Source organism: Anthonomus grandis, chromosome 3 (assembly GCF_022605725.1).
Source record: "Anthonomus grandis grandis chromosome 3, icAntGran1.3, whole genome shotgun sequence".
Lineage (NCBI taxonomy): Eukaryota > Metazoa > Arthropoda > Insecta > Coleoptera > Curculionidae > Anthonomus > Anthonomus grandis.
In genome coordinates, this window is record NC_065548.1 from 25,164,213 (window position 1) to 25,179,832 (window position 15,620).

Consider the following 15,620-nt stretch of genomic DNA (forward strand, 5'->3'; position numbering starts at 1 on the left):
CTGGAAAATGAAAAAAAAATCGACTTCATTTTTAATCAAACAGAAAAAAACAAAAACATTAATTCTTTAATTGCTAATAACCAATTCATTTTAGCGACTGTTTCTTTAGATCATAATTTTTAAGTAGTGGTAACAGTACGTCACACTAGATTTAAAATATAAGAATTTGCATCAACCCTAATTCTGAGTGTTTTTTTACGAATTGTTATATTTTTATACTTTTCTTGTTTTTTTTTAATATACAACTTATGTAACAAGATTATAAATATAAAATCAAAAATCTTTAAACCGAAATAAACATGAATTTAAATAATCAGCATGGATGATTATAAATCCGGATTTATACACCAACTATAAGATTCCAAATTCTGATTATTAGTCCGGTAAGGAGTTTTATAAGTGGATTATAATATTTGAATTGTTTAAAAAGTCCTATTTATTCAAGAAAAGATAATCGTCATTCTAATAATATTAGAAGTGTATAAAAATCATTATGATTAGAATATTCAAAAAATTAATTTAAAATGTTATTTTTTGATTTTCATATTATTTGTTTATTTAAAACATTTGCTTGCTGAGACATATGGTCATATAATGAGGGTGAACTACTTCTATGTATGTAAGAAGTATATTTTTAAAATCCAAATAATGGGCTATTTTTCGGATACATATTGGTAATGTAGTAAATATATATAAATAGATACAAATATTAAACTTATATTTCCTTGAGAATTAGTATTCCTGTGAACCATAAAACTATAAAATGCAATAAAAAATTACACTGTGGAAAACGTATGGCTCAAAAAAAAATTCTTTTATAAAAATGTTGATTTTCTTGTGGAAATTTTGATTTATTCGATTAACACACAATCTTGCTCATCAAATCCCCGACTCTTTACAAGCTTCAAATCGTAGTGCCCGAATTAAATCACAACAATTTTCAATGCGCTCTTGTAGTTCTTCCGAAGCGTTTTTCCATCATGATTCACCAAGTCTATCAATAAGACCCTATAAAAAAAACGCAAGACGTTAAATCTGGAGAGTGAGGAGACCAAGAAATGTCTCTATTGCACCCTATCCATCTATTCGGAAACTCATTATTTTGAAAATTTGGTACTTCATCTCGTTAGGCCTCGTCTATATACAAAACTAATTTCGTAAAGTCTTCATTTCTGCTAACTGTTTCAAAAGCCATCGGCAAAATACAACTCTTATAGCATCATCTTCCTGTTATAACGCTTATACCCGTTGATAAGGATAATATAAGGTATAAGGAATAAGGATAGTACTATTCTTATAGTATTGTCTTTCGCACTTTACTATGAGAAACTTCAACTTGAGCTGCTATGGCTCTAGTAATCATAGTTGGGTCGTCTTCAACCATTTCTAAAATATGTTACTCAATTTGTAACATTTTAAGTTTAGTTAAGTAGCTCTCCCAGCATGGCCTCGTTCTATTGTAGTGCAGAATGCAGCCGAATGGACCAGTCGTGCTTCACCAAGGATAACGATGGGACAATAGCCTTGAAAAAACCAATAAGGCTCTCTGGTTTGTAGGACTTAAAATCGCTCTGCACACTGTAGGTATTACCCAAGACCGTGAATCTAGCACGTGTAAGTGCTGGGCACTTCCATTATATAGTCTACAGTTTCGACCTTCTCCCAATACCACCTGCATGCCGAGTTATCCGCAATACCGATGGTATGGAGATGATGCCTCAAATGCCAGTGCATCTTTTTAAGCGCAAGCAAAGGGCTTATCTATGTATGCCTCATGCCAGGTGCTTTACTACATGTTCGGAGGGTTCACTTGTCCACCAGAATTTTTATTAATGCATATTCAGGTTCCACCTACCGTTTCTCAGATCCTAGTCTAGGAAAGGGAACTGCTTCCTCAAGCTTAACCCTGCAGCCCACCTGTACTAGCCTTAATAGTAGCTCTGCTGGCCGAGCAGATTTATACCACTGTGGTGCAGTATTGGAATGCTGCCACTCCTTTCTGACTATGATGTGAGTCATAAAACCCTTGTAGTCTACAGTCTCAGGTGCCTTATAGTCACTGCTTATTAGAAGGCTGAACAGAGTTAACAACCTGTTATGCTGAGACATGCAAGGCGCTGGATTCTATCCAGTTGCGCCCGGATTTTTGCCTTCTCTGTACATAACCCCTAAATGATATGTGAGAAGAGATTTGACAATAGATTGATTTGAATAGATCCAGTGAATGATCTTAGGGAACAGACCCTAGGTGTTGCCGAAAACTTTTTTGCAGGGCCATAGCGCGCAGGTAGCCTCCTTAATTCTGGTGTCTGTGTGATCGTACTCGATCATGCGAGTTTGGGGTCTAGTAAGATTTGCAGAAGTCTGAAGTTCTGGAGTATTGCAACTGCACTCTACCCAATTACATAACATGTGGTTTGCCAAAGTTATGTCTCATCAATGTCTCTTCAAAAATCTTTGGTTTTTTGTGGTTGATCCTAAGACTCCCCGACCGCTACCATTTATCCGCTATACGCAGAACCCTCATCATCGGACCCTGCATTGTGGCGGCGTTGTTCCCCGGGCAAAGGATTACCAGGTCGTCAGCAGAGGCCTGTGTATGGGCCGGCCTTGCTCAAATATTCTACCACAAGGTTGGGGATAAAAAGCCTCGTTGCGGGCAGCCCCGAGCCACCAACAATTTGACAACTTCGCTGTTAAGCTGGACAGATATAAAATGTTGCGAGAGCATGGCCTATCCAACTCATCAAACAGTGTTCTGACCCATGGCTTTCGAGTGCTTTCCAGATTACCGCGAAATGGGTGTTATAAAACACCTCTTCAATATCTACCTGCCTAGAGCTTGCATAGCGACCATTTCCCATTGCCTAAGGCACTCATTTCACTTTTTCACTTTTTCACGAGGTCATCTAGGGTCAGGTTCATGTACTTGCCTGCCTGGTAGGAATATTGTTGCACATGCAGTAGTCTTTTGACCAAGATCCTTTCTTTTAGATATCGGTTAATGAGCTTCTCCATTGTCTTCAGCAGAAAACTGGTAAGCTGATTGGTCGGTACGATTTGGTGTCTGCGTAGTCGACATTCTCGTTGTTATTTTAAATACCCTATGTCACGAAGTCTAATAACTAAATTTATAAGCATACGTGGCTCCAGATGATTTCTTATAGGAGACCTTTCCGCATACCACCTGCATGCTGCAGCTGCATTCTGTTGGCACTCTCTGTAAGTACTGTTTTCGTAATCATGGGCCATTTTCAAGTAAGAACAATAAACAAAAAACGGTAAGAAGTTACACGGCATGAGCAAAAAATTTGTTTATTATTAGTTATACCGGGTGGTGCGTCGCCGAGCGGAACATAGGAAAACCCATGTATATTTTAAGGGGGTCAATTATTGGCTTCCCTGTACGTTATATAAAAAAAATTTAAGATAACTTTTTGAAGAGGCCAATCTGGCAAACCCTTGTGCAAAATTTCAAAAAAATTTAAATTTTACTTTAAATGTATATTTGTGAGATTGATAAAACGAAAAAAAAAAACATTTCTTCTATTCGGCTGTACGTCAGATTTGACAAAGCGTTATAACAAATTGTTTGCTGGTGGCTGGTGTCTGGTTTTACCTGAACCGAAAATTTAGTAATTTTGCAATTACATTTAATTGAATAATTCAAGATTCGTTTATTAAAATTTTTTGAAACTTGGCACAAGGGTTTGCCAAATTGGTCTCTTCAAAAAGTTATCTTGCATTTTTTCTATAAAATGTATAGGAAAGCCAATAATTGACCCCCTTAAAATTTACATGGGTTTTCCTATGTTCCGCTCGGCGACGCATCCCCCGGTATATGCAATATAATTAGGCTTTGCATTTACTACTGATAAATTTTCCTATAAAACACTCAAATTTATCAGGTAAAAAGAAGGTTTTCTTATCTTAATAGAAATTCCCTTATTCCGAGAACTCGGCCATTATACGTCAGATGTCAGTTAGACTTCGACCCATAATAATATTCTCTTTACGTCCATTTTATAATTTTATGTTAATTTAGGTACTAAAATAGATCCGATCGCCCACATTGTATTGATAAGCGTACAGTAATAAGGCAACATCCCAGTTGAAGGAAGAAAAAGATAAATAATAATTGTTATTATTATTTTTTTATTTCAATAAACGATAGTACGACTCGTACATCGTGCACTCGTCATATACCAATATATAATTTTGAAAACTTATTTAAACATGCTGACAAAGTGTGTGGTATATGTTGTGTATTTATTATTTGTTCTAAGTTTTGTGGATGGTGGTCTTAGAAAACGGAAAGAAGACAAAACTAAATGTCCGAAAGTGAAGGCGATCAGAAATTTTGATATTGAAGGGGTAAGTTTCATAAATGATAAACGTATTTAAATATACAAAATAAATTTTATTTTTAATCCACTGTAATTGAACTGAAAAAACGAGAAAATATAATCGCAGTTGTTTTATTGCTTTATTTTTACTCTTTAACGCCATAATACAAAGTCGAAAAATTTTATACAAAAAAGTTTCTCCAAGAAAAACGTTTTTCTTTACTATAGTTTCTGCATAACTTAGTATTTTAAAAAGTTTTATATTATAACCTCAGAAATTATACACGGCAGAAATGAATAAAATTGAACTTGCCATAATGATCGTTTACTTAAAACATTGTTATACTTATCTTTTATACATTAGATTAAAAAAGAGTGAAACAACTGCACGGCGACTTTATAAGACATTTTGCCTCCTGCTAATACTAAATTATGCCTCAAATCATAATATGCAGCCTTCCTTAGTCTCAGTTATCATAAAGAATGTTACTAATTTAATATATTTCTTAATTAGGTTAATTAAACCAGAAAAATATAATTTTCAAAGATCAAGATGGTATAGAGAAAACTAAAAAATGTTTAATTTTCATTTTTATATTTTTACATGATTTTTTAACGTAATTAGGAAGACTAAACAAGCAAAATATAATTTTCAAAAGATCGGAGTTAATATGTCTCTAGGCATTAATTTATCTAGATTTTTTTTCTACTTTCATGATGTTTTTATGTGACTACATACCACTATCATAATTTATTAAAGATATTAATTGATTTCTCCATTATACATTCCACTATACATATTATAGTTTAATACGCGTAAATCAATACAATTGAAAATTATTTTCAGATGTTACATAATTGGTACGTCATAGAGTACTACGCAAGCTCAGAAGAAGCACTAGCATATAGATGCATGCGAGCCGAGTTCACCATGAGTTCCTCAGACGTTATCACAATGAACTTCACTTATAGCTTTACTGATGATCCATTAAACGAACAGCTGATCGGTAATATCACATGGATAATACCAAATCCTGCTGAACCTGCTCATTGGACCCATTCAGAAGACACTTGTAAGTATTTTTTGTGGCTACAACGTCTTTATGACATATAATTAAGACGTTTTTTTTAATTTGATGTTATTGATAGTCCTGATAAGGACTAGAATTGGGCTCATCAAGACATTAATTTGCTGTCTGGGTTAAACGAGTAAATGATTTTTGTTCTTTTGCTTCAGATGAAGGAGTATATAACACATTTGTCTTAGACTCCGACTATATATCATGGGCTTTACTATTACATTGTGCGGAAAAATCTAAAGTACCAAGGTTTGTTTACATAATTCTAATAAATTTAAAGTAACATTTTAATTACTTTTAGATACCTCTCAAGTTTTATTATGAGTAGGGAACCAACTCTAGGAGTGAACGTGATATCATATCTACGAGACAAATTGCCCCAATACGATATTGATTTGTCTTATATGTTCAATATGACACAAACTGATTGTAATTCTACAGATTTTGAAAATATACCGCCATCTTTATTGATTAATCTGAATAGGCCTCAAATGGGAGACCGGAGACACCCGATGAAACATATTCATTAGAGTATGGTATTTTAAATTGTTTATTTTTTAAATATATATTTATTAATTATTAGCAACTAGCGATTTTTATTTTAAACCGAAATCATGCTTCTCGTTATTTAACGTTAAATCTTTAACGTTTTTTTTTAACGTTAACGTTAAAAATTCAACGAATATTTAAAACTACTATCTTTATTGATAAACTTAAGTGGCATCCAAGAAACACATTCATTAGTACTAGATTATTATAAATTGTAAATTATGCAGCTAATGCATAATTGCCATAGCAACCAATGATTTTCTCTTCAAATCAATCCTTTCGTTCTCCAAAGTGAAAATATTCTTTAAAAACCGATTCGTATTCTTTACGTGACTTTAAAGAAACATAGCGAAGTCCAAACCGTTTTCGCTGCATGGTTAACACATGTAAAATATATGTTTTTATGTCAATTAGATGGTGTATTGAATAGAAGTTTAGTTTAAAAGGTTCCTACTTATTCAAATTCAGTAGGTGTCCTGAGATAGGTTTCAAAACGCGGACTGAATAAAATTCGTGATAATGTGTCCTGCATATAATGGGCAAATATTTTGTGTGTAGGATGGTCGTCTATTTGTGCTTGATAATTAGCCTGAATGTTTAAGAGAGAATAAAGTATATCGAAAATGAAGTGGCTTAAATACTTTGGTATTTAACGGAAAAGTTAACGATATACGCCTATATGCGTGTTCACATACTAATGATGCTCCTCATCATTTCTCCCACTTATCAGAACATAGTTAATTACATTTAAGTGCATAATAATTATGTTTATTTATGCAGAAAATGGTGCAGTTAAGTAATGTATAATTTAATCAAACTTAGAGTTATGTTGGTTATTAAAAACCTATTAACATCCTCTTTACACCCAGCTTTATCGTAATAACTAATAAAATTGTTGTTGACAAAACCATAGTGGTAAATGAACTAGAAACAATGATAACAAGGAAAATTTTCAATAAAACAACAGTTGTTACAGGTTTGTCAGGGGTGATAGAGCTAGAAGAGGGGGTGGTGTAGGAATCTATATAAAGAATAAATTAAAATTTGATACTATTGATTTTAACATTTTGATATATGGTCTACCATTTTCTAATATTGATCATTTTATTGATTGGTTAAAGAAAATATTTGGTTGAACTATTCCTTTCCATAACCACGTTTTATTTCTGGGAGATTTTCAATATTGGTTTTTTAAAGCAAAATACAGGTTAAATTAGTTCAACATTTACTTGATACTTTTAAGTTAACTCAAATCATTACTGAGTCTACACATAATTTGACCACAAAAAAACAAGTATTATTAATGTAATGATAACTAATCAACCTTCCATAATAAAAAAATCGATGAATATATCAGAAAATATAGCTGATCATAATATGGTATTTTAGAGATTTTTTTTAATAAAGATAAAAAAAATAATAATAAGCATTGTTAACTATGCATTATTTATTAGCAAAAAAAATATATTCTATTTAAAGAATACGAGATTTAAGTAACGAAATTTAATACAAGGAAAAAAATCGATTTTCACTTACATTAATATTGATAAAAAATTAAACAATAGACCAATAATGAATTCTTAATATCGTGTATTGCCACCTCTAGCTGCAATGACCGCTTGAAGTTTTCGCGGCATTCCTCGTATCAAATTTTGAAAACTTTCCTGCGGAATGTTTTCCCACACCTCACGAGCAGCATGTTCCATGATAGAGCATCAACATAGTTTTTGTCCAGTTCTGTTTGTTTTGTATAAGAAAAGATATATAACTGTTTTAACTGATATTTATTTTTATTTAAATTTTCTTGAGAAAATAATCAGTGGTGCGATAATTTTGTCCAGGAGTTTAGTATCTTAAAAAACAAGCAACCTTTTTTAATTAGAAATATAAGGGTTAAACTTTTTCGCAATGGGTTAACAATAACATCAAGTTTCTCATGAAGGAAAGGAGTAAAGCCCACCGTAAATATTTAAAATAAAAAGCTGAAACACGTTTGCAATGTTATAGAAAAATAAGGACTTACACAAAACATGCCATTGCTAAGAAAAAAATTACTTATTTTAACTTAATGTCTCAAAAACACGGCAAAGAATTCCAGAGTGACGCAAATAACTCAAATATGGGCTGTAACAAGGATTTTGATCTTCCTTATACATTTTCTGATTCAACGGCTTTTAATAACTACATTGCAAATTTGAGTACAAGCTAATACAACTAAACAATTCAGCTAATACAACATCTAAAGAGAAAAATGCAATTTTCTGAATCACATAAACATGATAAGATCAAATCGGAATTAAAATTTACTCAAATGGATGAGTCATCTTTACTTAATTTTTTAAAAAACATCCACTCTAATGCAATTGGTAAAGACGCTTTTTCTTTAAGGATTTAATTCTTTATATGTCTTTTTGTTTAAAGCCATTATTTAATATTATTAAAAGTTGTATGTTACAAAATTTGTAACCTATAATATGGAAAAAGGCAATTATAAAACCCTTAGCAAAGATCAGTAATCGAAATGAATTTAAAGACCTCAGACCTATAAGTATATTGCCGTTAGTATCCAAAATCTTAGGAAATTTTATTCACCAACAAATTTGGGCATTTATTAAATCACATTCTTTAACTCCTTTAAGTAGAACTTTAATACAACGACCAGTTTGGTTAACTTTCTTAATGAAATCAGAAAAAAAAGAACTAACCTGTCTTGGGTTGTTAGATTTTAGTAGAGCCTTCATTATTTTGGATTTTCTGGTGATACAGTCAATTTTTTTAGGTCTTATCAAGTAACCACACTGTATCTACAGGTGTCCCGGAGGGTTCTATTTTGGGTTCATTGCTCTTTCCTTTATATTTTGCTGATATATCTTATATAAAACAACTCATCGTTATAGCAATATGCGGATGATTCCCAAATGTATCTTTCGTTTTCCCGCCAAAAATCTACCTATTTGAGTTTCAGTTTAATCAGGATTTAAGAAGTATTGATAACTTTTCACAGAATTGCAATTTAAAATTAGATGCCTAAATCTTATATAATAATACTGGGTTGTGGTAAAAATGCTTTTGAGGTTTCTTTTCATCGACTTCTTCTTCTGTCAATGAGGTCAAAAATCTGCATGTGTATTTTGACAGTAGTATTACATTCTTTATATGTATATTAGTATATTATGCGGTTCAGGCCAGTGGAAAATTATGGGGTATTTAACATAATTAAAAAAATAAAAAAACCTTTGGATCAGGCGGCATAAATGCTTAGAAACTATCTATTTTCCCAATTGTTGGAAGGAAGCCATTTTCTTACCCTTTCCAAAAATAAGTAATCCTACTGACTATAAACATTTTCGATCCATTAGTGTGCTAACAACTATGTCTAAAATATTAGAACGCGTATTGGATGTACAAATAAGAAACCATATTAATACATTTTTAATATTACCCATTAAGCAATCTGGATTTCGAAGTGGATACAGCAATGTCAGATATTATCGATGACATTTTTCATGTTCGAGACAATAACAAAGTCACTGCTCTGGTATTGCTAGATTTTACTAAAGCTTTCGATTTTTTAAATCATTAAATATTGGTAGCCCTTCTGCACTACATAGAATTCTCAAATCATGCTATAGCTTTAATAAAGTAATTTCTGAGTAATGGGTCTCAAATGGTGAAAATTGATGCAACCTTTTCAATTTGTCTTTCAGTTCTTAATGGGGTGCCTTAAGGTAGTATATTGCCTCTACTATTTGGTATTCATACAACATGCTTTCCTTAATATCTTGAATACTGTAGTATCACTTCTATGCAGATGATACGCAGTTGTATCACTCTTTTTTACCTTCTGACTATTTAACTCCTTTGAAACATATAAATTCTGCTCTTGATGCACTTGCTAAAGTAAATATATGTTAAAATTAAACTAAAAAATGTGTAGTTATTTTCTTTAGAAGTAAACTTCAAATAAAGACTATTTATGAAGAATTTTCTTTATTTGTTGGACATCAAAAACTTTGTTTTTTTTTTGGGTTTAGGTTAAGCACTTAATTCACAGCTAAAGTTTAGTGGTCACATATCAAATAATCTTAAAAAGTCTTATTGTCTCTAAAAACCATGTCCCCTTGTTTTTATGATCTATTACTTAGATCTTAATATTAAACGTGTAAATTTAAGAATTATATCTTTAATTATCCCTAAACACAAAAATCAATGTTTCAAAAAATCATTCTCTTATAATATTTGTCATATCAATAATGCGCTATCATCCGATATAACTGATATTTCGATTCTATTTATAGATTTAAAACAAAAGAATTGCAAATTTTATTAGATAATCAGTAACGTGCATATTGGGACTAGAAGATTTATTTTTTATTTTTCTTGTTTATGCAATTGATTGACTAGTATTATATATATTCTTCCTTATTTAATTATTGTATTGTTGTAATCTGTACCAAATCATCAACTACTTAGATATAATGTATGTACATTAAATCTAGTAGTTAGTTTAATTTAATTTATTAGTTGTTAGTTTATTTCATTAATTTTATTTAAAAATTAGTTTAGCCCAAAAGTTTTTTATGACGTAGATATATAGGTAGAACAGAACCTGCATTTTCCATGCAGGAGTCTGATACATTGCCTTTTATTTACCTCAATTATTAAACACACCTGTAGGTTTATATTCTAGGAAATTTCCATGGTAAATCATAAACGTTATTATTATTATTATTATTATTATTATTATCATTATTATTATTATTATTATTATTATTATTATTATTATTATTATTATTATTATTATTATTATTATTATTATTATTATTATTATTATTATTATTTCCTCTATTCCATCTAAAATTTATTGTTTACAAGTAGTATTTGTTTACATGCCACGCAATTCCTTTACACTTCTTGCGCGTCTATGGAACCTATGTATGTATAGTCTATTTAAAATGAATTAAATCTAAATCTAATAAAAAGAAAAACGAACGGCGCTAAAATCGGGGAACGGTCAAGAATCGACAACAAGGTACTAAAAAAAATAAACAAAACATATGCGAGCCGTCCTGGTATACTTTAGGCTGTCTGGCCACGGAATCACCAGGCTCCGGACCGTTCAACGATCAATTTTTTGGCAGAGAGAGATACGCCGATGAGAGCGCAATATCGTGTAACAGATGAGGAAAAAGACTGCGAAGTCGAGCTCGAGGGTTTGATTGTTGGACGGGCCGTGATTTTACATGTGCGGGCGGCTAGGGATGATATGTTATATCTAATTTCTATTACTTTATATTTAACTATCTGTTTGGCAGATACTTAAAAGTGTGCTCCCTTATTGTCGTTTCTTTATCGCTTTATTTTGTAGTTTTTGGCAGTTCTTTTTATAAGATGTTTTTTGTTCTGTTTTTGCTGTTGTTGTTGTTGCTGCTGTGTTGCTGTTTTTGTTGTTGTTGCTGTGTTGCTATTTTTGTTGCTAAATACGTTTTTTTGTCGTTAATTTTCGTAAATTATACGACCAAGATGTCATTGTGGAGACCCTTTGATGTGTCAGATAACGAAGCTGAAAGATTGGAACATAACGAATTTTTAAATAAAGACCTACATGTTCAATCACAGCGGCTAATATTAAATATTTTTAATTGCTTGAAAAGTGAAATGCCTGAAGCCTCACAAAATCAAATTTTAACAAGAATTTGTGAGCTTACTAAGCTGGCTCGTACCACCGTTTACAGTGTGATAAAAGCGGGAAATGTCATTGATCATTCTGTAAAACGAAAAAAATGTGATAAAAAAGTTAGAAAAATTGATGATAATGACAAAAATGTTATTCGTCGATCTATTTATCAATTTTATAGTGAAAACAAAGTTCCATCATTAGAAGACATTCAAAGAAAGCTACTAACGGATTATCCCGACTACAAATATAAAAGTCTTGCTACATTACGTTGTGTATTAGTAGAATGTGGATTTAAATATAAAAAGTTAGATAAAAGGATGGTTATTATGGAATCTCCTCGAATTGTAACATGGCGACAGGAATATTTAGAAAAAATAAAGGAATACCGTCAATTAAACAGGAACATAGTTTACCTAGATGAAACTTGGTATGATACTCATGATGTCGTTAAGTATGGTTGGGTGGACGACACTAAAAAGTGCTCACTAAGTGGACCAAGTTCTCGCGGTAAACATGTTATAATTTTACACGCAGGTGGTGATAACGGCTTCATCCCTAATGCGTTGTTGTTGTCGGCCAAAAATATAAAGGATTCGTCGGCTGATTACCATGAGGACATGGCAGCCAATCTATTTGAAAAATGGTTTGCTGAGCAATTGATTCCCAATTTACCTGAAAACTAGGTGATTGTGATGGACAACGCGTCGTACCATTCGCGTTTACATCAAAAAATCCCAAATAATTCCACAAAAAAGGATGAAATTCTTAAATTTATGGAAAACAAAAATATGAGCATTCTACAAAAAGCCACAAAGAAAATTTTATTAGAATCCATAAAAAATGAACATTTTAAAAAAGAATACGTTATCGATAAACTCTGCAAGGCAAATGGCCACACCGTCTAACGATACTTTCGTATTAGAAACTATAAGGGCAGTTGTAGAAGAAATTAATAAAACAGACATGTTCGGAGCGTTATTGAAAAAGAGAATGAGTATGGTGTTTTACCTCATGTTAACCCCATTATTATAAATCCAAGTTTGGACTCCAGTTCCGAAGATTCAAACAGTGATTTTTCAGTTTTTTTATAAACATTTTAATTACTAAGTATAATGAATAATAATAAATATAATAAGTATATAAATCCTGGTATAAATCATTTGAATTACATTATCCATACATCGCTTACTTTTACTGAATATAACTCGTTTTTATATATACAGGGTACCTATTCAAATTTAAGTTCAATATGTTATAACAAAACTACTAAAAAAAGTATATAAAATATTAGCTAAATAATAAAACATGCGTTACATTACAGGCAATAACTATTCTAAAATAGAGTGATTTAGTCTATTTAAAATGAATTCGAACAGCAAAAAAACCAAATCACAATGAATAAGTGGCATATTCTTTATAAAGCATAGGCGTGCAAAAAATAGAGAGCTATTATTTTTTTAAATATTTTAAAAAGCCATTAATTGGTTATATTTATTAAAATTTTAATAAATATAACCAATTAATGGCTTTTTAAAATATTTAAAAAAATAATAGCTCTCTATTTTTTGCACGCCTATGCTTTATAAAGAATATGCCACTTATTCATTGTGATTTGGTTTTTTTGCTGTTCGAATTCATTTTAAATAGACTATACCACCCTCTACAATTTCATTCACTGGAAGAAACATAATATTATAGATACGTGTTGAGAATTAGTTTTAAGCCAAGTTAATGGTTATTACTATTTGTTGTCTTTTATTATTACTCGTTTTTAAAAGGGCCGTTTTACACGTGTTTGCTTCTTTGCTACCGGTTTCGTAATCGAGGCATGGTCCTTTTTGTCATAATTGCTTATTTATTGTAGATTGGTACTTATTTGTTTTTTATTTTAATTATAAATAAATTTAAGATTATTAGATTATTAATAGTTTAAATAGGTATTAATTAATAGTAGCAAATTTTATTTATTTATAATTTTTCATAGTATGTAATAGTTTTATTACCTTACATTGTTTGTCAGGCTCTTTGACACATGACCAAAATAAATTATGCCTAGCTGAAATTATAATTAAAGACTAAGTTATCAGTTTTACACCTTACTTAGAGAGAGTCAGGATGCTTCAACTTAAAACTCACACAGGAAACATGAAGATCCTACAGGCGTATACACCAACAGCGGATAAAGAGGACGAAAAAGTTTTAAATAAATTTTATACCGAGCTTGATGTTATTTTTAGAAGCATAAAGAGTAATGATCACAATAGTTATAGGTTTTTTCAATGCCAAAGACGAAAGTTCGAGAAACACACTGAGGGTTTTTGCCTGCGAGAATAGAATAGTAATAAGGGATCGACTGGTAGAATTCTTTTAAGTTATGATAAGAAATACTTTGTTTAAACTACCAGAGCATAGATTGTAAATCTGAAAATCTACTATGGATAATTCAGAAAATACATTTACAAATCAAATAGATTAGATCTGTATTAACAACCGTTATAAAAACTCAGCGAAAGCTGTAGAAAGCTACCAGGTCCTGACGTTAATTCCAATCACAACCCAGTTATAGTTAAACTCAATATAAAGATGAAAAAGATCACAAACCGTCAAAACAACTATATTAACCCAAAATTTCTTTAGAATCCTAAAATCTGTGACACAGTAAAGGAAGATGTTAATCTTAATACATCAGTTGAAGTCACTGTAGATGATAATAATGATTTATCTTAAAAAATGCTTAGCAAAATGTATTAAAATCACTAACATTTATATAATTTTTTTTCATTATAATCACGGAATAGAATAGAATATATAGAATAGAATCACCAATTAAAAGAGTTTTTTCAAAATTGTTTAAATTAAACATAATGTTAATACATTTTATAATTAAAATTTTAAAAATTTAAAAAGGGACAGCAAAAAATTTATTTAAATTTAACAAATTTTGAGAAAATTGTTATTTTAAGGTACTTTAATTCATTTACAAATAAATAAATAGATAGTTTTAAAATAAGCAAGATCAACTTCTTTTATAATTTAACGAATAAAAGAAAAGTGTTAATCTATCTTTGCTGTTGAAACAAACATGGAAATTGACAGCAAAATTTAAAAAGGTTGTAATCATTGAATTTAGGATGAAAACTCGTAAAAAATGTATACCTTCAAAATTAAAAAAAATTGTTTATTAAAATTGGTTTATATAGGAAAATTAAAAATCGTTACTATAATGCAAAATTGGCTGCCTATTGGCTTCTTTAGGGTGGTGAAAATAATGGGATGGCTTTTAGCTCATTTAAGGAATTTTGCATTTTATTACAGGTTTTTGAAGTAATTTTTTGCGTGTTTCAAGAACTTAAATAATTTTTTTATGTCTTTTCTCTTATTAAACACATAAGAATCCTTCTTCTTGATAAGGACACATCATAATTCTTCTTATTTTCCTTATTGATTAGGATTTACCGAAATATCTATCTAGATTGTGATTTTTTAGACTCATCAATCCAGTTTTTCCCTGGATTTGGCTGTAATAATTAAATGATTTGTTGAGCAAAAGTACCTTTATAAGTATGTACCTTTAAGTCTTTATATTACTTTTCTTTACTTCTTGACATTTTGTTGTTGCATCCAAACTGATAATATACTTACTACATATATATAGTAAGTATAAAATATTTATTAAGGCAGTAATTTAATTTTTTTGTTTGTTTTTTGACGAAGATTTTAAAGAATTGGTCTAAATGTTTTTATTTTTTACGGGTTAATATGTTTATCAATGAAAGTAAAGATTGACCTAAAACTCGTTAATATATTTTGCTAGTTAGAGATGCTGCATTAGTAAAATCTATTTTTTTCTTCACTCTAAGATGCAAAATATTCTCAATATTCCAAATTTGGTCTTCTGAAAATAAAATGATAGATAATATTTTGTAAACCCAACAGATTTCGAGAAAATTCAAAATATATATTAAC

At 30.6% G+C, this 15,620-nt stretch overlaps 1 protein-coding gene across 1 annotated transcript; it reads left to right on the forward strand.

Moving 5' to 3' along the window:
• Window positions 1-3,993: 3,993 nt before the first annotated feature.
• Window positions 3,994-6,011, forward strand: LOC126734005 (apolipoprotein D). The gene is made up of 4 exons (XM_050437515.1): window positions 3,994-4,374; window positions 5,194-5,419; window positions 5,584-5,674; window positions 5,727-6,011. Exons 1-4 carry the CDS (start codon window positions 4,237-4,239, stop codon window positions 5,953-5,955), a joined length of 684 nt encoding a protein of 227 aa, XP_050293472.1. The 5' UTR covers window positions 3,994-4,236; the 3' UTR covers window positions 5,956-6,011.
• Window positions 6,012-15,620: the final 9,609 nt, after the last annotated feature.